The sequence below is a fragment of the Mesoplodon bidens genome (genome assembly GCF_964165515.1).
Source record: "Mesoplodon bidens genome assembly, chromosome: 14".
In the NCBI taxonomy this organism is placed as follows: Eukaryota; Metazoa; Chordata; class Mammalia; order Artiodactyla; family Ziphiidae; genus Mesoplodon; species Mesoplodon bidens.
Window position 1 is genome coordinate 53,805,617 of NC_138170.1, and position 24,134 is coordinate 53,829,750.

General features: G+C 36.9%; 2 protein-coding genes across 2 annotated transcripts in view; one reads left to right on the plus strand and one right to left on the minus strand.

Moving 5' to 3' along the window:
• Positions 1 to 24,134, minus strand: part of PLEKHH2 (pleckstrin homology, MyTH4 and FERM domain containing H2) — a gene marked incomplete at its 3' end in the record, with an annotated part of 109,803 nt that overhangs the window by 54,438 nt on the left and 31,231 nt on the right. The window contains exons 3-9 of the mRNA XM_081253957.1: positions 19,749 to 19,811; positions 11,827 to 11,976; positions 10,636 to 10,719; positions 9,946 to 10,027; positions 6,657 to 6,842; positions 3,836 to 4,785; positions 1,000 to 1,075 (exon numbers count right to left, since the gene is read on the minus strand). Coding sequence (XP_081110083.1) covers positions 1,000 to 1,075; positions 3,836 to 4,785; positions 6,657 to 6,842; positions 9,946 to 10,027; positions 10,636 to 10,719; positions 11,827 to 11,976; positions 19,749 to 19,811 — 1,591 coding nt within the window. The remainder of the gene's footprint in view (positions 1 to 999; positions 1,076 to 3,835; positions 4,786 to 6,656; positions 6,843 to 9,945; positions 10,028 to 10,635; positions 10,720 to 11,826; positions 11,977 to 19,748; positions 19,812 to 24,134) is intronic.
• On the plus strand, positions 19,953 to 23,328 carry C1GALT1C1L (C1GALT1 specific chaperone 1 like; the record flags this gene model as incomplete). Its single annotated transcript, XM_081254583.1, is given in 8 exon segments — positions 19,953 to 19,975; positions 22,134 to 22,246; positions 22,338 to 22,443; positions 22,445 to 22,610; positions 22,614 to 22,789; positions 22,791 to 22,893; positions 22,895 to 23,056; positions 23,059 to 23,328. Coding segments are annotated over 8 exon segments (1,119 nt in total).

A 24,134-nucleotide genomic window follows, 5' to 3' on the forward strand; every position in this document is an offset into this window, starting at 1 on the left:
GACTGATTCAGTGAGCAGTACCCTATGAAGATATTCTCTGACTATTCAGAGACCTATTACTGACACATGTTAAAACATCGTCACTTTTAAACCTTAATCAGGTGAACCTCAGATTGAAAGGTTAGAATATATTTCCTGAGTGGCAAGAACAGAGGATAGCTGAAAAGGAATAGAACAATAGTCAGAGGTAGGATAGGGAGGGGGCCAGTAGAAGGAACCACAGAAAAAATTTTTCTTTTTATTCCAGACAGTTCTCTGTTGTTTGGTTTTATTTTTCATAATGAACATGCATTGTTTCTATAATAATTTTTTGAAAAAAGAAAGAAAGGAGGAATGTGTTTTAAACTCTGGAAAAAGAAGACAGAGATCAATAGTTTTACAATTTTAAACAGCTAATTTTAAACAGCTGAAACTCCACAGTTTCTTAGCTTTAGCCTCTTTCGGGTAAAAACATGAGGTACTTTCTACATAAGAGTTGAACATCTATGTGCCCCTATACTGAGTAACATGAATTTCAATTTTGAAATATAAATCAGCAACCTCAGAAAGCATTTTCTGGAAGTTGGCAAAGTTGTATTTTTTCCAATGACTTTAGACAGTTAGGAAGTTCTTGGCTAATGAAATGGCAATACAAAATCACTTATTTTTTTAAACATTTTTTATTGTAGTAAAAAACACCTAAGATAAAATTTACCACCTTAACCATTTTTAAGTGCATAGTTCAGTTAGTGTTAAGTATATTCACATTGTTGTGAATCAGACCTCCAAAGCTTTTTTATCTTGAAAATCTGAAACCCTATAGCCATTAAGCAACTGCTCCCCTTCCTCTACTCCCCCTAACCCCTAGTAACCACAACCCTACTTTGTTTCTATCAGTTTGACTATGTCAGATATCTCATATAAGTGGACTCATACAGTATTTGTCCTTTGTGACTGCTTATTTCACTTAGCATAAAGTCCTCAAGGTTCACCTGCATTGCAGCATGCAAAATCACTTACTTTTATTAACATTCTCCATATTGAAGGCCTCAGACATTCGAATGCCTGATTTGGCTACAGCATAAATTCTGCTTTCCTATATAAAAGAGAGATTTAAGCTGGATATTTGAAGCAAAGAAACAATTACTTTCAATACACATGTTTTTCATTTGTGCTTCATTTAACTGTCACCAGAGTACAGAATTATTATAAAACTGTCACCAGTGCCAACTAAAATATGCCACTGTGAACAGCACTGCAGAATTTTCTTCCATCCATTAGTCACTCCATTATTTATCTTTGTTCCCAAATTTTTGCTTGGTATTTTAAATTCTTCTGAAGAGACAGGAAAAAAGTAAGAGAAAGCTTATTCTCAATCACTGACTATTCATAAATACCACCATTAATATTCCACCATTTCAGAACACGGTCAAAAAAAAAAAAAAAAAAAAGGAAAACCCTGAATGGCTGCAATATGAAGCCAGAAACCATTTATTATCATTGACTAGACACAAATATTATCTTTAATATTCTACCATTCTAGAATATGGTTAAAGAAAAAGAGAAAGCCAAAACTTGAAGTCAGAAAGCACACACAAAGTAACACTTAGTGCTATCACCTTCATATCTCAATGTACATTTCAATGAAGTAGAAGAAATACCTGAGGTCAAATAATAAGTGAATTTGAGAATTGCAATGGAATTTATAGGCTCTTGTTCCAAAAGTAGGTTGTTATTTTGCTTTCTCTTCTTCTCTGAGAGAGATTTCTGAAATGGGTACTGGAAGGCTATTGGCCCTGCCCCTTCTGAGAAAAGGGACTCTAGGTTGTTCCTAATGCATAGATCACCATGTCCTGAACTTTGTAACACACCTAACCTGGACAGTTATCTGGATCGGGGCACAGTGGGCAACTAAGGCAGTCCTCTTTGGGACTGCACTAGCCAGGGGCCTGTGAGGCAATGGGCAGGAGATCTCTAACCATCTGAGACACTTTAGATTGAAGAGTGGCTGACTGAATGAATCACTCTCACAGCTTCTTTGAGAGTGTGATGGTGAGATACACACAGAGGGACAAACAACAGAGAGGACAGAACAAAAAGACATATAAAAATAAGGCAGTAAGTGAGGCACTTAGAAGCCATGAGAGAGCGAAGGAGAGTAGTTGGCAGTCATGAGAGAAGCAGACAGTCCCTGTAGACAGGAGAGGACCAGCTGAGCCACGGGACCAGGGACAGTGGGTATCACCTGTTTTTCTAAGGAGTTGACCATCAAAGGTTCTCCTGAATCATTACATGCTGTCCTGCTAGAGTGACTACTGTATTTTGGAATGATATTCCAGTTCAGTAAGAATGGGCTATGCCTTAAAATAAACTCTTAAAAATCCTTAAACTCTCATAAATTGAGGTGACTAGAATGTATCTCTTTAACTTGAAACTTGAAAATACCCAACAAGCAGAAATAAAACTTCAAACTTGGCCAGTTTGCTAGAAGGCTTTTGCAAAGCGGTACTACTTTTTCAGGACTGGATAGTTTCAGAAAGCAAGAAGAGAACAAGGCAAAAAAGTAGTAAAAATGGTTTGCCAAATAAAATGAAAGTAAAAGTCTAACCTAAATCTCTGACAACCTCAACATAATGAAAGAAGCAAAATTTCAACTCCTAACTGCCTAAAGGGTAACATAATTGGAATTCCAGAGATTCACATGCCAATAATGTCCATTTTTTAATGCTATCCAGAGTTTAGTAATAAACTGCAGGCAGTTTCACGTGAACTTTGCAATGAAATGTTCTTTTAAAAGTAAATAAGAGCAGATGCATCTCAAGGTCTGAATTTATAATAGGAAAACATAGTTGCCTTCATTTGCTTAAAATTGCATTGGTCACTAAATAAAAAATAATAACAGAACATGACTCCAAAAACCAAAAAAACCCACAACCCAGATGATTCTCTGGAGGCCAAAGGTTAAATTATGTCAATATGTGAAGGAAAACTTCAATCTACAAAACAGATAATTTAACTTTGTTTCAAATATAGGAAGAATATTTTTTTAATCTAGAGATTCTTAAGAAGAATCACACAGTTAATGGGTTAATTATTATATTAATGGTCAATGTTTCAATGGAAGAAATTTCAATCTATTCTAGATACACAGGAAGATGCTTTTGGTTAAAGCAATAGATTTATAAGTTCATGAAGAGTAAAATTAAATTTCTCTTAAAGCCAATCAAGTAAATACTTAAGTTCAGAACTTGATGACCAGTAAGCGTCCTCATCCAGAATTTACCCACAAGTATTATCCAGTAAGAGAGAGCCCTTCTTCCCCACCCCAATGTTTCCTTCCATGTGGAGGGAGCTCCAAAAATTGAACATTCCTGATCTCTAGCCAGTGATTCCTAGAAGGAGAAACCAGACATGCAAAGCCCGGCACCTTCCCCTCTCCTTTCTATTGAGAAGTAGCTGTGTGCAGGAAATAACCATTTGTTCTTTCTCTAGACTGTAAGCTTTAGAGGAGCTGGGCCTCACTGGAGGCAGCCTGTGGTGGCTGGTCAAGCGCTACCTGGGCCTGGGTGAATAAATCTAGCTTTTTCCCAGGTGTAGTACTTGCTCCTTTGCCCACCAATTCTCTAAAATCCGTTTTATCAGTAATAAAGGTAACATTTTGATCTTGCTTTGTCTTACCCTTGTCTTATTTCTCAACTGGTTCAGGGGAAAGAGAAGGGGAAACTGAATTCTAAAAACTGGGAATTGTCAGAACAAAGCCGGACTGGAAAAGAAAGGAGAAGAAGTAGAGTAAAACCTGAAAGTGAGCGGTGAGCAAAGACGAGTGTGTGTGCGTTGCACACAACATATAATTTACCCAAGAGGGAAACCGGTGCAGGGGAGGAGTTGGAGGTTTGCCACAGGCCGCCTTCTTTGCTGAGTTGCAGGTTTCCTGGTCATCTGAACACGGAGACTCCAGGGAGCCGTAGGAAAATAATCCATCATCACAACTAGTGTCCATAGTCTCTAAAATTTCTGTACTGTCGCCATCAACCAGATCAAGATCTGTTTCCTGAGGTCTCAGTGGCCGGATCATGCTTATAGCATTTCTGTTTGTACCAAACATCCTGTCGGAACTTAACTGTGGCTGGCTTAGGTGTCTTTTGGCTAGAGCTACACTTAAGCTGAAAACATTAGGAATCCTTAATTTGGGAAGTGGAAGGTTTGAGGGGGGCACTAGTTCTGTGCCTTTTCCAGGGAGTAAGTTAGGATGCTTTGGACTCAAAGCTGGGGTCAGAATAGGGCTTGGGGTGTTGGCTTCACTCGATGAAGATGAATAATCCAGTCTCTGAGACTGAAATTTTTTATTCAGTTCGTCTGAGGAACTATCGTGCTCCTTTTTACTTGATTCGGAATTTCCCTTTCCGAGAGGACACCACTGCGCCTCCTGTTGCCAAGAGTACAGCTTCTTGTGTTCTGGTCTCTTTATGCGAAAAGTCTCTTCTTCAAATATAGAACTGCTGTCATCAGAGGCTGTCAGATACGTCTCACTGCCCATCCTGCTACACTGGACCCCCTCTTCTGATGTGTGGCTGGAAAGGGTGGACGTGCACCTGGACTTGGATCTTCCTTTGCTCCCGTCGTCCTCATCGGAACTCCAGTCACTCCCAGGAGCCCCAGAATTCTGGGATATGCCACCATCCGTCAAAAAGCTTGTCCTTGTTTTCTGATTCTGCTCTGAGACACAAGGCACTTGATGCAATGTTCTCTGACCTCGGTTGTTTTCTTGAATTTGGTTATCGACAGACTTTTCTGGTATTTCCATTTCTAGAAAAGCATACATTATATTGGCATGCTGCCTTTAATCATACAATCTTTCTGTATGTTTAGCTTTATATAACTATATTGTACAAACTGGAATTTCCATATGAGTCAAATTAATTTACATTATCCTTTTTTAGTCATATGCCTTTTTTAAAGCCAAGTTTGAAAACTACAAGCTTTCTATAAAATACTGAGCCCTTACACTTCAATAGAATAATATCAAAATGAAACTGCTTTTTATAAAGAAACATGAAGGAAAGAAAAACTGACAATAGTCTAGGGTGAGATAATACAAGAAGCAAAATGAAAAATAGGGCAACACTGACTATCAAAGAAAGCAGCCACTAAAAAAATGAACACCATTAATTATATTTTAGAAGCAAAGAAACTTCAAAATAATTACTAAACTTCAAAATTATCATAAGTAAATTGAAACATAATAAATATAAAGCTATAGTTTAAAAAAAAACTTTGTTCCCAAGCTTCACTACATGAAATATGCAAAACTGTAAGGAAAACATACAGAGAAAAGCTTTATTCACTCTACTTTTGGTTTAATCATAACTACAAAATATGTCTTTACAATAAAAAATAACAGTCTTTAAAAATATCTTTAGATATGGCTTATTTTTGTTTATAACATAATTAATAGAATGAACCATTGACTTTATAAACAGTGAACTAAATATTTAGATTGAAGAATACAAAAGAAGCTTTGAAAACATGAAAACATAGATAGGACCTTCATAATTAAGGATACAGAGGCTGAACAAATAAACTCCACAATTTGGTATCGGGCAGTTTGTTAAATTTGCAAATGAGCAAGAACTGCAGTACAGGCAACCTCAGCTGTACTGAGCTGTATTCAACTATTAGAAAGTGGGAAAAAAACTAAAATGACTTCTCAAAAAAGAAAAAAAAATCCATGTAATGGCATGAAAACAAGTATCAAAGGAGCCTTCTGAATGGAAAAACATTATGTAGTTTTCAGAGTTTCATAACCAAGCACAGAGACAGTGCTTAGGGCTATAATTTTTCTCCTTTGGAGGAAGGAAGCATGAACTGAAAATAGAGAAGATACAAGTTCAAGTCTTTCTAAAATATTTGGGAAAAGTCATACTAGTGGTGGCAAAGCAGTAACCACAAAATTAAGCAAAATTTAGAGGGGCTTTAAGACTAAAATAAGGGTAGAAATCTGCACACAGGTCCAAAGTTTAAACATCTGGCAAATATTTTCCTCTTTGAGGCAATAAAGGGAAAATAAAAGCAGTTACTAAACTGTCACCTGGTGTTCTTTTTCTATTTTAAATAAATAATGAATAGAAAGTTCATACTTCTAAAACTCAGTTAAAACAAGTAGGTATGACTGTACATTTAAAAATTTTAACTATTACTGCTACCTATTGCAGGAAAAAGTATCAAGAAGGGAAAACCAGTTTTTCCTATAAATCATTGGCAGAGAGTCTCATAAAACACACAAGATAACTAGATACACAGAGTTAAATGCTGTTTTGCTCTTTAGAAATAGTCTCATGAAACACAAGTTGTCAGGAAAAAAATAAGGAAAATGAAGCTATCTTTGCATTAATCTTAGCAAATGATTTTTCCTTTTTTAAAAAAATGTCAAAGGGGCTTCCCGGGTGGCGCAGTGGTTGAGAGTCCGCCTGCCGATGCAGGGGACACGGGTTCGTGTCCCGGTCCGGGAGGATCCCACATGCCTCAGAGCGGCTAGGCCCGTGAGCCATGGCCGCTGAGCCTGTGCATCCGGAGCCTGTGCTCCGCAACAGGAGAAGCCACAGCACGGAGAGGCCCATGTACCAAAAAAAAAAAAAAAAAAAAAAATGTCAAAGTAAATTCCTCTAGTCCATAAATACCTTCTATGTCTTTTCCTTCAGTGAACTCAGGTTCTTTAGATGATATCTTGCTCATTTCCTCAGATTTTACAACTTGAGGAGGACTCCTTGCTCGGGATAAAAAGCACCCAAAGGTCAGACTGCTCAGACGCTGGCCTTCTGTGAGCTTTGGTGTGGAGACAGTGGACAACTTCTTTCCTTGAACTTCTGCAAGATCATTAATCAAAATGAAGATCTGAATTTTTTATAACGATTTGTTAAACAGAGAACCAAAGCATATAAAAACGTGGACAAATCACTCCTTGTACCAGAAAAAAGCCTGAAGTTCATCTTTATTTATGTATAGGAACCCCTCAATGTCTAGCATCACACGCCAGTGTTTAAAATCTGTTTATATATTCTGAATGCACAAATTATTTTTTAACTGCTAAGAGAAACATTTCTAATCCCTTTAAAAGTAGTTAGTTCTCAAACAAACAAACCAAAATCCAGATATAAACAACTAGGAAGTTATAGCTTCTTGCAGTGTCAACTATTGGTAAATACCAATCAAGTACTGGTAAAATTTGATTGTTTGGTATTGCTACTAATAGTGAGAAAAAAGGGACTGAGGTCTTGGTTGCAAAGACAACCCAGGAAAATTTAGATGATCACTGGGGCAAATATCACATGATCACTGGAATAACTTTTGCTTATCTTAGTTTTTAGTGTGCTTCTCATAAGAAAGCAGATGAAGGGACTTGGTCTATGGTGACCACACATGGAGAGCCTTAATCACTTCCTTAGAGAACAAAAAGGGGAGGGGGCAGTCTCTAGACTGAGAATTTAGACAGCTAGGTAAGTGATTAATTGAGCACCTAATCATGGGTTTAATTCATCTTCTAGGAATTGTAACATTGCTGCTTGTAAGATCAAAAGCATGGAGATCCCAGTGATAGTAAGAAAAGTTTCCAAAGAAATTAAATTCTCAACTCTAGGAGAGCACCAAAGGGTTAAGTTAAATAGCAACTGATAATTGAGTATAGAAAAATACCTTTTTTTTTTTAGAAAAATACCTTTATATAGTGTATTCCTTCAGATGTATCTTCTAATATTTTCATGTTGCCATCGCTCACAGAACTAATTCATGATATTTTAGTAATCACATATATACATATATATTTTTAAAGTACTATATTATATCTACATATGTTGTATCTGTTCTTCTCCAGTAAAGCCTAGGTTCCAAGGATCAATAATCCTTAGTCTCCAAGACTAAAAGGCTGCCAGTGAAGACTAGAATTGCAAGTTAAGACTATCAGGGAAACAGTATTTGGTGAAGGGGCTTAGTACATCCAGTCTATTTCAAAGAGGGTGAACACCACAAAGACCTAAAACTTTAAATATAAACATGGAATTCCAGATCAACTATAGGAACACCTATTTTTTTCATCATATAGGTAGAGGAAATGTGTGATATAAGAAATAGATTTTGGTCTTCACCCATGGTTCCTGGCACACAGCTCCTAAAACCCTTGGAATGTCCTAAGAGCGATAAAAGTGTCTTTTGTTTTCATAACAAGCCCTTTTAAACACATCTGAGTATGTATTAAGGAGGTGATTTCTGGAAAGCCCCTAGATGGCCTCAGGATGGGGCCTGGTTGCCAGGGGAACCAATCAAATCATGAGAGGGTTGGAAATTTCAGCCTCACCCTCCACCCCCTACCTCTGACTTCAGGTGAGGAAGAAAGGGGCTGGAGGTTGAATTAATCACCAATGGCCAATTATTTCATCAATCATGCATGCCTACATAGTGAAACCTCCATAAAAACTCAAAAGGATGGGGTTCAGGATGCTCCAAGTTGGTGAACATGTGGAGGTGCTGGGAAGGCGGTATACTTAGTGAGAGCCTGGAAGCTCTGTGCCCCTTCTCCCGTATCTTGCCCCATGCATCTCTTCCATCTGGCTGTTCCTGAGTTACATCCTTTGTAATAAACCAGTAATCTAGGAAGTGAACTGTCTGACTGGATTCTGTGAGCCTCTCTAGCAAATTATTGAACCCAAGGAAGGGATCTTGGGAACCCTGGATTTACAGTCTGTTGGACAGAAGCAGGGATGCCACCCTGTACTTGTGACTGTGCGAAGTGTGTGTTTGTGTGTGTGTTCAGTGCCTGCTCGGAGGTGCAGGTGGGTAGTTTTGTGGGGGTGAGGGATCTGGTGCTATCCAAGTAGATAAGTCAGAATTGAGTTAAATTTATAGGACATCCAGTCAGTGTCTGTTGAGAATTGGAGAATTGCTTGGTGTGGGAAAAACTTCCACACATCTCATGTCAGAAATATTCAGAGAGCGAAAACAGGAGTTTTTTCCCTTTACAAAATGACAGCAATAGGTAGTAACACGCAGTAGACAAAGTGCTTTCACATGTCCTATAATCAACAACCCCCATGAAACCAGTAAGACACTATTACAGTCACCATTTTACTGATGTAAAAAAAAAAAACTGGAGATATATACACAGCTATTAAATTGTAGGGCATTAAAGTTGACTTCAAAGTCTGGGTTCTTTCTACCATGCCAGTATTTTTCCAATGCGTTCTACGAAACTCCAAGGCTTTATGAAAATGTTGCAGAGGATGCATGAAATGAAAGAAGAGTCATGGGTGAGACCAAGTCTGCAGAACTCTGGACCCATCACCCAGTACAGGTTTTTTACCTATTTTATCTCTTGAGATTCTATAGGGAAAAAACTGTTAAAAAAGGGTTCTGCTGCTAAATAAAAGTTTAAAAAGCACTATACTAGGCCATGGGTCTAATAAGCACAGGCTATCCATACACCCTGCTGACTTACCTCCTCTTCAGCTCAATGTGCACTTGAGTGGCTATCATACGAATAGCATATTAAGTGAATCTCTATCATTAACTCTACCACCCATCCTTTGGTTTTAAAGTTAAAAAGAAAGGAAATAGCCCTAAGCATTAGAAAATGCAAAGAGTTCATTCGCATTATAAAATTCTGCTCCAAATATTCAGGTTGTAAGAATTTCAATCACCATTGAGCACAATGCTACAAAATGAAAATAGAAAATAACAAGACTGATTTTTTTTAAAGTAAACATACCTGAAATTAAACATTCAAATTACCCCCTTTGGGTTATTCACTACTGTCTAGCTGTGCTAATATGGACATGTGACTATTTAAATTTAAATGAATTCAAATTAGATAAAATGTAAAATTCAGTTCCTTAGTTGTGCAAGTCATATTTCAAGCGCTCAATAATAAAATTCTAGCAAATAAATCCAACTAGGCTATCTTAGTCAAAGAGCACATACCTTGTAATTTTGACTGTATTGTTCTTATCTCTTCGGTTTGGTTTTGGTTGATCAAACGAAGATTCTGATTCTCCAATTCCAGCTAAAAGAACATAATGGTTTTCTTTTATACAGGGATAACATTTCTAAAATGTACTAGTAAATTATAACATTTAGAAAATGTTAATATCTAATTTAAAACAAGCAAAATACAAAAGAAATAAGTAAATATCAGATGAATTTATCATCACAGATTGTCAGCCTAGATAATTATGGCTTTAATATTTGTTTCCAGAGCTAAAAGTTTTAAATGTTTTTCACCCCTATGCCTTTTCCACTGTAAAGTTATTTTAAACCAAATTATTTTGGCATTTAATCTGCCATATAAACTAAATAATGTGTACTTCTCAGATACTGAATATATTAATTTTATGAGATATGCACATATATTCTCTAATTATTTAAAGTTAACTAATTAGAACTAGTCAACTAATTAGAATGAGGCTACTTAACACTGATTACCATGGGTCTATCAATATTTTTAATTTTAAAATTACATTAGTCATTAAAGTGAAAGCTACCTATCTCACGTTTGCCAAAAGCCAGCAGCACCACCAACTGATCAGAATTTTGTTTCATTCAGATATTCTGATGACTTATCTATTCAAAAGAAGTAAAAGGTAAAGAAAAGATAAATATGGCAATAAATACCTCATTCAACTTAACTGTTACCCATTCTTTGATCTTAGCTGCTTTCTCTTCTATTATTTTAGCTTCTTGAATCCTTATTTGTTTCTGAAATAACATTAGCAGTTTGTTTAGTTCAAACAGAAGCTCACTGGTCTGGAAATGTTACAGTCATAGATATAAAAGGCAAGTCCACTTAAACCTATTTCCAAGTTAAGACGTCTGCCTTTAAATACCAAACATAGGAAAAAACAAGAATGGCTGTCCAGCAGAACAATAATAAAAGCGTACATAAATATTCCTAGCTTTAACATCTGCTATTCCCTTTCTCTGAAAGATCATATACCAAAATCAATCCACTGAATTTATCAACAAAATAAACCATTTCTGGAAATAGTCTAGGTTTAGAACAGTGGAATAGAGTTCAACCAGGTTGGGGAGAGGAGAATCAGAATCTCCTCTGGAGAATGGCTTATCTTCCCCTCAAGTGATAGTTTTAGAATGTCCAGAAAAAATAGAGATTGAGAAACTCTAGCTCACATCCACCAACCTTTAAATCTGGTTATGGTCACAAAACTACTGAGAGTGTGACTATCAAATAAATCCTAGTGGGTGGAGGCTGAAAGCCACTGACCTAAAGGAACACTGACGCCAGAGAAATGAAAAAAATGATTAAACATTTAACAGTTCTATAGTGGTCATATTTAAATGACACTAAATGACCTTTTAAGTAAATAATCCTAGTGCAATTTTTTTCCTAAAAATTAAAAAAAAAATAAATTAAATACTATACTTGTTCTCAATGAAGTGGTTTAAAAACAGTATACACATTTCTAAGCAGAAGGATTAGAGTCAAATCAAACACATGTTTAAAATTTAACCTTCCATAAACATTTCCAACACCCTAACAATCTAAAGCAAAAATTTATTGGAAACATTTTACAGACATAAATACCTGCTGATAACCAAGTGTTTCCAACTTAAGGAGTATTGTCACATCCAAAAAGTGGTAGATACTGCCTTGGAATCACCCCGGATTTAAAGTGAATGTATTTAACTTGCACCTTTCACCAGTAATGTGATGTAATCCTAGGGGGTCACCAAGTAAGATTTCTGATCAAAATTTAGAAATTTTGACTCTCTTTTTAATCTTTGCGATTATGCATAAATGAATGCACATATTTAGGACTCTTTGATGATCAAATTCTTCCTAACCTGCTCCTCAAGTTGCAGTTCCAAGTTTTGAATGATGTCATCTTTTTCCTGTATTAGGGTTTCCAGATCTTGACACTTTTTATACAACCTCGTCTCTGATTCACTGGTTTGAATATTAGCTGCTTTTAATTTTTCTTCCATAACTTGTACCTAAATTCAGAGGATAAAATATTAAAACTATGCATGTACTTAATTTATCATAGTATTAAATTCAGAATTTTACTTAAACATTAAATTCCTAAAAGGTTTCATCATAAAAGGAAAACACTGAACAGCAAGTTTTAATGTATGTGACAATTATAAAGTCTGAAGACTACTTTGCTAAGCGATGTTACCCCTGAGGTGCATGAGGGTACATGAAAGATTCTCAGAATATTGCTATCATGTAAAGAAATGTACATGTTAACTAGATCAATGATAATATGCAAAGTATTTCATGTGAGCATAGAATTAGAAAGCTTCCAGCTCTCATTTTTTCATATTTAAAAAAAAAGAATATCGGGTTTCCCTGGTGGCGCAGTGGTTGAGAGTCTGCCTGCCGATGCAGGGAACATGAGTTCGTGCCCCGGTCCGGGAAGATCCCACATGCCGCGGAGTGGCTGGGCCCGTGAGCCATGGCCGCTGAGCCTGCGCGTCCGGAGCCTGTGCTCCGCAACGGGGGAGGCCACAACAGTGAGAGGCCCGAGTAATGCAAAAAAAAAAAAAAAAAAAGACTATCAAGTAAAGACGTTGAGTGGTAAGATAAGACTCAGACTGGATGATCAAGTATAATAACATATCTTGGAAAAAAACTGAACTTAGCTGAAAAAGGTACACATTATACAACAGAAGGCAAAAGTAAAACAAAAGAACCTTAAAGGGACTTCCCTGGTGGTGCAGTGGTTAAGAATCTGCCTTCCAATGCAGGGGATGCTGGTTTAATCCCTGGTCGGGGAACTAAGATCCCACATGCCGTGGGGCAACTGAGCCTGGGCACTGCAACTACTGAGCCCGCAGGCTCTGGAGCCCATGTGCCACAAATAGAGAGGCCATGCACTGCAACTACTGAGCCCACGTGCTCTGGAGCCCGCACGCCAAAACTAGAGAGAAGCCCGCGCTCCACAATGAAGAACCCACGCGCCACAGGGAAGATCCTGCGTGCCACAACTAAGACCCACAGTTAAATAAATAAATAAATATTAAAAACAAACCAAAAAAGAACCTTAAAATCCCAATGATGAAATCATAGAGAGTAAAAAAGTATGACAGTCAAGATATAGGTAGGAGAGTACATTCCGTGAGGGTTTATTGATTCAATACTTTAACAAATATTCAATGAACACCTGCCAAGTGCCAGGTCTATACCAGGTCCTGGGAAGACATCAGTGAATAAAGCAGACCCCCAAATCTCTACCTGCATAGAAATTACATTCTAGTGGGTAAGAGAGATCACAAATATAATAATGACTAAAAATCACACAGTTTGTTACAATGGCAATAAGGGTAACGGGAAAAATAAAGCAAGATAAAACAGATCGCTGTACGGCCAGGGGTTGTGGTGCCTCAATTTTTTTTTTTTTTTTTGCGGTAGGCGGGCCTCTCACTGTTGTGGCCTCTCCCCTTGCAGAGCACAGGCTCCGGACGCGCAGGCTCAGCAGCCATGGCTCACGGGCCTAGCCGCTCTGCGGCATGTGGGATCTTCCCAGACCGGGGCACGAACCCGTGTCCCCTGCATCGGCAGGCGGACTCTCAACCACTGCGCCACCAGGGAAGCCCCTCAATTTTAATATCTAAGATATACTGGCTCTGCTTGGATCTTCTGCAAAACACATTTGGGCATATGAAATCCTTGAAGAGATATGTGTGATGTTAATGTTAGTAAGAAAGAAAATAAAGTACTGGGCACTGTATACAATATTAAAACTTTTATTCTATATACTCCAAATAGGTAAGAATGTAATCTTAGTAATGTTTTAGATTATAGGGGGGCAAAGAAGAAAAATATGTAAAGGCATTTGAGAAATTAAAGATGATAGGTAAGATGAAAAATCTTATAAAACATCTCTGAAAAATCAAAATGAACTTAAAGCTCAAAAATACTTGATTAATGAGGGTTCCTAGAAGGAGGGTGTTAAGGTTAGTTTGGTTTTGTTTTTTTAACCATGAATACAAAGTTTCATCTGTGGGTTCACTGTATAAATGTAAATTCAACTCAAATGCTAAAACTGTCCTATTTAAATACCACCCACATGGCTGGAAGCTATGAAAATAAAAGAAGATCCAAAAAATAGGAGAAAAAATATACTCTACTATCCAAATGATAATTTTAAGTTATTTTAAGATTTAGATTTTTTAACATAATATAGCAGGCTTTCTGCAGGAACTTCAGACCAAGAGGTCAAGGACAAAGGCCTATATCAGAGATGCTGTCATGAAAAAAGCCAGGGCAGGACAGAGAGCTGGACAGTAAATAACAAAGGTCAGTCTTAAAATGGTACAGCCAGTTCCATGCAGGGTATTCTGTAGCTGTGGAAGCAGGGAAAGAAGAGCAGAGACCAAGTGCAAAATGGTAGTCCTCCACCAAGGAGGGAGTAATAGATCATAACACTCCAGAAAGACAAAATTAATAAAAATAAATATTACCGGACCTACATCTACAGTCTCCTTTTATTAAATTGGAGCAAGCCACCCTATGGACATTGGACTACCACATAAAATTGTCCTATTATTGCTTAGAAAAGGCCTATGGTCCTGGAAAACTATTTTCCAGGACCTTCTTCTTCCCTGAAAAATATATTCAACTTGAAAGGTGTTCTCATTTTACGAATGAATGCTAGAGTCAGAGCTCCTTGGCTGCACCTTTGCCTGGTGCAACTGCTTCATTTGACTATTACTGTTAGATAAACAACTTTCCTGGGCAAGAAAAACATTGACAAAAGTGGCAACATCTCTGCGGGAGAGAGATCACAAAGCAGTTACAGGCAACCTTCTTCCAGATGGCCCTGTTAGGACCAAGTTCCACAGGATTCACCAGCCTTCCTTGGCAATTAGTATGAATAAGAAATCTGCAGAAAAGTTAAGAGGCCTACAGAAAAACTAAGCAGCCTTTAAAAATATCTTACCACAAGTACACAGAAAATAGGTCAGATCTTTTACCATTTATTTAATTTGAATTATACAATTTTAACTACTAGGAGACTGGCCGGTAACACACACCTATGAATTCAAATTAGTTGTTGAATAAACTCTTACAATTACCAATATGTGGATATCCTCTAGTGAGGAGTGTTTTGTACTTTCAGGCTACCTTTCTCCTTTACTTCCAGGAGAGCCTCTGGTTGCATCTACCTACCCCCTCAGCACACTCCTCAGATATTTCCCGAAAGTCTTGTTGATTCTGAGCTTTTGTGCAGTGAAGGGTTAATTCAGCAGGCTTGGGGTGCTCAAACCCTGTACGTTCCAAAGAAAGAACTAGCCTTTGAATGTCTCCTGGGAAATAACCTCTGAGCCCCTGGAATATTCTGCCTGATAAGACTGTCTTTATATAGTTGATATACTGGGCCACATCAGACAGTTTATGTTAACAGTGTGACTTATACTGAATACCTTTTTTGTTTACTTACCTGGGTCATGGGCCACACTGTATCAAGTTTGACCTCTGGAGGGGTTGGAAGTTGAGTAGATAAGGTGGGTTATGCATGCATTTCGTGCTTACAAGACTGACCCCTCCCCACCCCCCACCCCCCACCAATAAAAATCCTGGACACCTAGGCTCGGATGAACAACCCTGGTTGGCAATACTTCATATGTGTTGTCCCACATCACTGATGGGAGAATCAAGTGCATTCCTGTGCAATTCCACTGTGAGAGGACAACTGGAAGCTTGTACCTGGTGTCTCCTGGACTCTGCCCTATGTGCATTTTTCCTTTGCTGATGTTAATCTGTATGCTTTCACTGTAATAAACCATAACCATGAGTATAACAGCTTTTCAGGATTTCATGAGTCTTTCTGGTGAATCATCAAACCTGAGGGTAGTCTTGGGTACCCTGACACAACTTCCAATGCTATTTTCCATTTTCTTGTCTATCCTGGAGAAAGCAGAAACTGCAAATATTTTCCGTATTGTAACTATCCATATCAATATTTCCTTCTTCCCATTTCTAACTTCATCCCTCCCTCCCCCACTACAGGTAATCAAGATGTGACTATATTTTTGAGTGGGGGGTGTAAGTTTCTATTCCTGTATAAGTATTGCAATGACGTGACAAAGATGCTTAACCATTCCAAAATACAATGATGAAATTGTTAAGAGTATTTTGAACCCCAGACCATTTTCCAGTTAATTAAAATTTATTGCAAATTAATTAATCATTCTAATCATATTTTAAACATAGTTATTTCAGCATAGTGCTCCAAAATTTATGCAGTAAGGCCAGGCCCATTCTCACTGAAGGTGAAAGGGAACATCACTGGATAAAGTAGGTTTCCATGTAATGAAGCAAATCATTACATGGTCTTGGATGTTAGGATGACTGAGTAGTTATCATTTACTAAGAACCAAAAATAACTTGGATACTAAGAACCAACTTTATAAAAGGCAGATGAGCCCACATATTAGAATGGTCAGAAGGAAATTTAAATCCAACTCCTACCAAGCCTAAATCAAATACACGCAAGTGACTGAGTCCAGAAGGACAGAATTGAAAAGACAAACTTCTACAGGGGAAATTATTTACCCCTCTTTGGTTAGCATAAATTAGTGTATTAGATTGTATTATATACCTAACTAATCAGATACTTGAGAAGGAATCCTGTTTATCAGTGTCTCCCAAATGTGCTATTTGCTGCTTTTCTGCCTCACAAGAGTTCTCATAAGTAGTACTGGGTTGATCTGCACATACTGCTTTCAAAATTTGTGAACAATAACAATAAAGATGTACTACAGCATCAAGTAAAAAGACTGCCAAGATTTCTCTGGAAGAATGTTTAATTCTTTTTTCTATCAGCAACTTATTTAGTGATTATGCAAGTGATGCCCACACATTAATGAACAAGGAGAAAAATGTACAAAGCTAAAGTGTAGAGTTGAGCTGTTTCAGCTGACTATTGCTCTTAGTGGTGAAACATTCTTTCTAGGTTAGTATAAATACAGTTTAAGTCTTAGGATATGGCTCAATGACAAAGGATAAATTATGAATTTAAGCAACATGAACAGCAGATAGGCCATAGTCCCATGGAAACTGTTAAAGACAGTGAAGGATTCAGTTACTCTAAGTTAATAATATTTACTTAGTCTTGCAAAGGCAAAAAAAAAAAAGTAATATAGTCAGTGCATTAGAATTCATCTGCTCTCTGTTTATATTTCCTGTTAACTTTTAGATTCATTATGAAATATTTAAGAAAAAATTCTTCTGAAGCATAACAAAAATAGGTACTGTATAAATTTAAAGTGTTATGACAAAAAGAAATATCTACAGATTATAAAGAAACTCTGGGAGATCCTCAATTCTCACTCTTTTGGGGGGGGTGTTGATTTAAGGCAGTATATCTAAAATAACCAATCATTGTATAATTTTGCTTAAAAATGTGGCACATAGAATTAAATAACTTTACATTTGATATCCTCAAAGGACAACTTCAAATAATATATTCTTCCTGTTAACTTATTGAGATCAGTGGTTGGGCCCTGATGGCTACAAACTGCCATGGTGTGCTTCCCTTGAATTGAGAATGGGGATTCCTTTTTTCTTTCAAGATCCAGTCAACCAAAGGGGTAAAAAAAAATGAAAATCAAAAATTAAAAAATTCTTCATTTAGTTTAATTTTCAGAGCTAAATAAATTTGCTGCATATATGAATTTAGACTTTTAACTTAAGGCAAAACGAAACCATCTTCAATTTCCTTCTTTTTTTTCCCCTATAATATGAGCAGTTAAAGGAGAAAAAGGGAAGGGAAGGGAAAAGAAAGCTAGGAAAGAATAGACAGAGAAACGTATGGAGACAGCCACGGGTACAGAGATAAAGAAAGATGTCACCAGGAAAGGCCAAAGTCAGAAAGGGAAAGAAAGGGAAGGAGACATGAAAGTCAGAGAGGTCGACAAAATGACAAACGTATGCTGCAAAAGGCTGAAGGCTGAACAGGGACGCACATATACGGCCCACCACAGAAAAAGACATTTGGTATAGAGTGACAGAGAGTGATATAAACATAAGTCTTTCTTTTAGAATGTAAGTGACCTTTAATGACTTTACTGTTAATTATTGGCTTTTTATAGATATATGTAGAGTAATTACTATTTGGTCCCATCAACTAAAGAATATAAAATACAAAAAAACAAGCAAATCATACATCCTTACCATTACTACTAGTACTTGTATCGAAATCTACATTTGAGGTTTTAAAAAATTATTGGTAATTTTTCGGTGGGGTGATGGTACTGTAGCTATGATTTTTAAGTCTTTATTTTTAGATGAGTTGCTGAAATACTCTTGGGTGGAATGATATAATACCTGGGACTTGTTTCAAAATAACCTGGTGTGGGGGTAGGGAAGAAGTGGGTGGAGGTATATACTAGCTGTGCATCAACTAACTGCTGAAGGTGATGACAGGGCTTCATTATACTATGTTCTCTACTCCTGTAGTGGTTGAAATTTTGCATAATAAAGTTTTAAGATTTTATCTTCAAGTATAATTAATTTTAAAAAATTAAGGATTAGGTTAAATTGGGTTAACTTAGTCAAGCCACTAAAACAATCTACTGAGTAAAATTAAATCTTTTAGGTGAAAACAAGATTTGGTAATACTCAAACTGAAGGAAGAAATATGACAAACTTAGAGCAAGTATAAGAAATTGAATATACACTCCTTGAAAGAAATAATTTTGTATTTAAGACTTCTGAAATTCTTGACTTGACTGAATCTGACAGAGATCTTTTCATAAAATGTGAAATGATCAATTTAGGCTCCTTAGACAAACTTTAAGGCTGGTGGGCTCATCCAAACCACTCATTTTACTGTTGGCAAGGCCCAGAAAGGGTTGATTTATCAAAAGATTATTTTTTTAAAGTAAAAGTAGTACCAAAATCAAAAACTAGAAAGTATGAATACACAGAAGAAAAAAACCAATCATCCATAATTCCACAAACACAAATTTCAGGATGTTTCCTAACAGCTTTTTTTTTAAACTCTTAGGTTTGACTTTTTCCCCCCATATCTATTAACATGTTAAATATAAAAATCTATATATATTTTTCCTAATATAACTAAGCATTTTTCCATATTTGTATATATTCTTTGTAATAGTTATTTTTAATGGTTGTTTAATATTTCATGGAATACATACAGTTCTCTAATTCATTCTCCTATAAAATGGCATTCATATTATTTCCAACTCTTTATTACTATAAATAAAGCTGCCATGAACATATTTATACATAAAATGTCATTATGGTTAGGCATAACCATAAAAGTCATATTTGATTTTTTTCATAAGTAAGATAAAACTTCTGAATAGAAGCATTTTTGTCCTTTTGAAAATTTATTAAGGGGCAAAACAAAGTTAAATTCTCCATTTTCTCTATGGAACCAGCTCATGAACAGTAAAAATGATACAATGAGGAGGACAGCTGAAGACTATTTTCAGGATTGTTTTGGGCAAAACAATGTTTATATTGGTAGAGGCAGAAAACAATTCTATTTATTTATTTATTTATTTTGCGGTACACAGGCCTCTCACTGTCGTGGCCTCTCCCGCTGCGGAGCACAGGCTCCGGACGCGCAGGCCCAGCGGCCATGGCTCACGGGCCCAGCCGCTCCGCGGCACGTGGGATCCTCCCGGACCGGGGCACGAACCCGTGTCCCCTGCATCGGCTGGCGGACTCTCAACCACTGTGCCACCAGGGAAGCCCAGAAAACAATTTTTTAACTAAAACTATACCCTACCTGTTGGAAAGCTTTTTCTGCTTGACGTTCAGCATCAATAACTTGTCTCTCAAGCTGCTGCATCTGAAAAGTGAGAAAAGATATAAAAAATAGAAAAATTCATATTTCCCTTTTGGAATTCTTTAAGAACATTTAAAGTACTTCAGTAAATATGAATTGCATACAATTTAGCACATTAAAAGCTCTTTCAGGGCATATTTAAAAATGGATCAAACAAAATACCAAAGGTTTGATACTTCTAATACAATGTAATATATACTACATGAGTATTCATCAATAGAATTTTCTTCATTGGACTATATGTTAGAAATCACTGGTTAACACATATTAAGAACAATAAATTAAATCTAAGAGAATAGTAAGATCTCAAATGTCATATTTGACCTGTTGATCAAAAATAGACATTTCTCCAAAGAAGATATACAGATTGCCAAAAAACACATGAAAGAATGTCCAACATCATTAATCATTAGAGAAATGCAAATCAAAACTACAATGAGATATCATCTCACACCAGTCAGAATGGCCATCATCAAAAAATCTACAAACAATAAATTCTGGAGAGGGTGTGGAACAAATGGAATCCTCTTGCACTGTTGGTGGGAATGTAAATTGATACAGCCACTATGGAGAACAGTATGGAGGTTCCTTACAAAACTAAAAATACAACTACCATACGACCCAACAATCCCACTAATGGGCATATAACCTGAGAAAACCATAATTCAAAAAGAGTCATGTACCACAATGTTCATTGCAGCTCTGTTTACAATAGCCAGGACATGGAAGCAACCTAAGTGCCCATCAACAGATGAATGGATAAAGAAGATGTGACACATATATACAATAGAATATTACTCAGCCATAAAAAGAAACGAAATTGAGTTATCTGTAGTGAAGTGGATAGACCTAGAGTCTGTCATACAGAGTAAAGTAAGTCAGAAAGAGAAAAACAAATACCGTATGTTAACACATATATATGGAATCTAAAAAAAAAAGAAAGGTCATGAAAAACCTAGGGGCAGCATGGGAATAAAGATGCAGACCTACTAGAGAATGGACTTGAGGACACGGGAAGGGGGAAGGGTAAGCTGGGACAAAGTGCGAGAGTGGCATGGACATATATACACTACCAAATGTAAAATAGATAGCTAGTGGGAAGCAGCCGCATAGCACAGGGAGATCAGCTCCGTGCTTTGTGACCACCTAGAAGGGTGGGACAGGGAGGGTGGGAGGGAGGGAGGGAGATGCAAGAGGGAAGAGATATGGGGATATATGTATATGTATAGCTGATTCACTTTGTCATAAAGCAGAAACTAACACACCATTGTAAAGTAATTATACTCCAATAAAGATGTTAAAAAAAATTCCCAATGAGCAGGGGAGGGATAAATTAGGAATTTGGGAGTAACATATAAACATTCCTATATATAAAATAAACAACAAGGACCTACTGTATAGCACAGGGAACTACACTCGATATTTTGTAATAAACTATATGGGAAAAGAATCTGAAAAAGAATATATATATATATATATATATATATATATATATATATATATGAATATATATATATATGGAATCACTTTGCTGTACACCTGAAACTAACACAACATTGTAAATCAACTATACTTCAATAAAAAATAAATAATAAAAAATTTTAAGACAAAGAAAAGGGCTCCCCTGGTGGCGCAGTGGTTGAGAGTCCACCTGCTGATGCAGGGGACACGGGTTTGTGCCCCAGTCTGGGAAGATCCCACATGCTGCGGAGTGGGTGGGCCTGTGAGCCATGGCCAATGAGGCTGTGCGTCCGGAGCCTGTGCTCCGCAACGGGAGAGGCCACGACAGTGAGAGGCCGGCGTACCGCAAAAAACAAACAAACAAAAAAAACAAAAGAAAAGATACATTGACACAGGCTTAATATAGGAAAAAAAGTCCCAGTGATATCAGAAAGTGGTATATTCTCATAAGCTCCATAGGTGGTATGTTTAAGTCACAACTAAGGAGTTTTAATTCTTACAGATCATGATGGAAAGAGTATAGAAGATACTCTGATTAAAAACACATGTCCACAAAAGCATACAGCACAGAGAATGGGAAAATATCTGGGTATTTTTTAAAAGGTCTGTGGAGAAGAGAAAGTTTGGAGATTTTAGAGGGTGGAAAATAAAAAAAAGTTTGGAGAGTTAAAGTGAAATAGTAAAATAAATATTATAAGTAAAATAAACAAAAGTCTTAAATCGGACCCAATGCAAGTTAACATCATACACAAACAGCATGTAAAACTAAATTTTTTGCTGAGTATTGAAGTCTGGTCAACACTAGAGCTGTCTGTGGCTCAGTCTGTGTTCATTATCAATTTTATTGTTGGCTGATATTCCCAGACGCCCTGAACTTCCAGAGCATCTCAAACTCACAGCACCCTGGGTACCACCCCATAGCCGACACTCCAGACCTGCCCCCTTCTCGAAAACCACAGAGAAGCGGCCTCCTGCAGGTACAACGGCCCAGCAGGGAGCTGTCCTCTCTGGACCGCCTGGGTGACAGGGACCCCAACTGAGGTGTGCGCTGTTCTCAATGCCTGAAAGATGGTTTCTGTTATGATTGTACTGTATCATTTTTTAAGGGTACACTGGTTGGGAGAATTTGCTCTGTTTTGATAACTATGTTTGGGTCAATTACCATTCGACACAAGTACAACTCAAGACCATGAGCACCATCACCTTCACCCACCTAACACAAAAGATTTCTTAAACATTTCAGAAGTGGAACGCATGGAGCTCAGAAAAAGTATCTGTATTTACTCTACCATCCTTGTAGAACCTAATGATGAGTATTATTGGGCTGTACTGAAAGAGACTTAGACCAAACGCTGTGACAAAACAGAGCGCTACAGTACTAAAAATGATGGTTTGTTTAAGATAAAAAATGACATGTGGACACAGATGAGGAAAAGGTACAAATATGTTTTTGGGAAGCACGGCAACAACTACAACTGGTTCTTTCCTCTACATCCCACTACATTTACTGTCATTGAAAATAAAGTATCTTCTGTTTACTAGAGATGCATCAAAACCTTTCTATCTGGGCCACACTATAACATCTGGTGACCTTGAATATGTGACTATGGAAGAAGGAATTGTTTTTTAAGTATAGAGCTATGAAAAGACTTAACAGACTTCTGAATAAGTCTGAAAAGTGTGCAGATCAAAGTGTGATTTGGAAGTTATCTGAAGATATGCAACTGGCAGTCTGCCTGAAATATGCAGGAGTTCTTGCAGAAAATGCAGAGGATTCCGAAGGAAGAACTCTATTTATAAATATAAAACTACTGCATGTCTTATTCAAGAGACAATGTCTAGTAACCCTCAGCAAGTAGCAGAAGCCTGCTGTTCAGATACGGCTATTACTTTTAATGGACTGACTCCTGAAAAGATAATAGTAATGATGGATGGTGTGTGCCAGCTCAGGGCATTTGGACATTATTTCAATGACACACTGATTTTCTTGCCTTCAAATGGTTCAGAAAATGACAGAGGGCTGGGAAATAATAGGACTGTGTTGTCCAGGAGTGCTTGAAATGTGGCTAGTCCAAATTGACATGTAGCATAAGTATAAAACACACACTCCATTCAATAATATTATTTGAAAACCTAGTACAAAAAGTATAAAAATCTCAGTAATTGTTCATACTGACTCAACAATGAAATGATAATATTTTGGATATGTTGCATTAAATAAAATATAACATTAAAATTAATGTCACCTGTTTATTTTACAGTTTATTAATGTTGTTAGATATTTTTAGCATTCTTTTATTTATTTATTTATTTTGGCTGTGCCGCGCAGCTTGTGGGATCTTAGTTCCTTGACCAGGGATTGAACACAGGCCCGGCAGTGTAAGTTCCAAGTCCTAAACATTGGACTGCCAGGGAATTCCCTATGGAAGATTTTTTTTTTATCTTTCTTTTATTTAATGGAAGATTTCTTTTTAGCTTTCTTTTATTTATTTAAGAAATTTTTAAATTACATATGTGTCTTACTTTATATTTCTATTGGATAATAAAAATGTAAAACATTCCATTATCACCATATATGGCAATTTAACTTCCTGTCCACATGGCAGCATTTTTTAAAAGGAAGTTTACTGCAGGGATCTATATTCTGGAAGAGGTTTCAAATATTTGGATACGAAAATAGATACCTCCCAAGTGCATTCTCTGGACATATGTCACCTTTAATTTTTGTGAAGATATTTCAAATGTTTAATAAGCAAGTATTGTTGTCTAAAAGCATTTTATTGAGTCATTGTTACAGACTGCAGCATTATGTCAACCAGTTGGACAAGCATGGTGTCTCCTGTCTAGGATATTCCTTATCCAAAA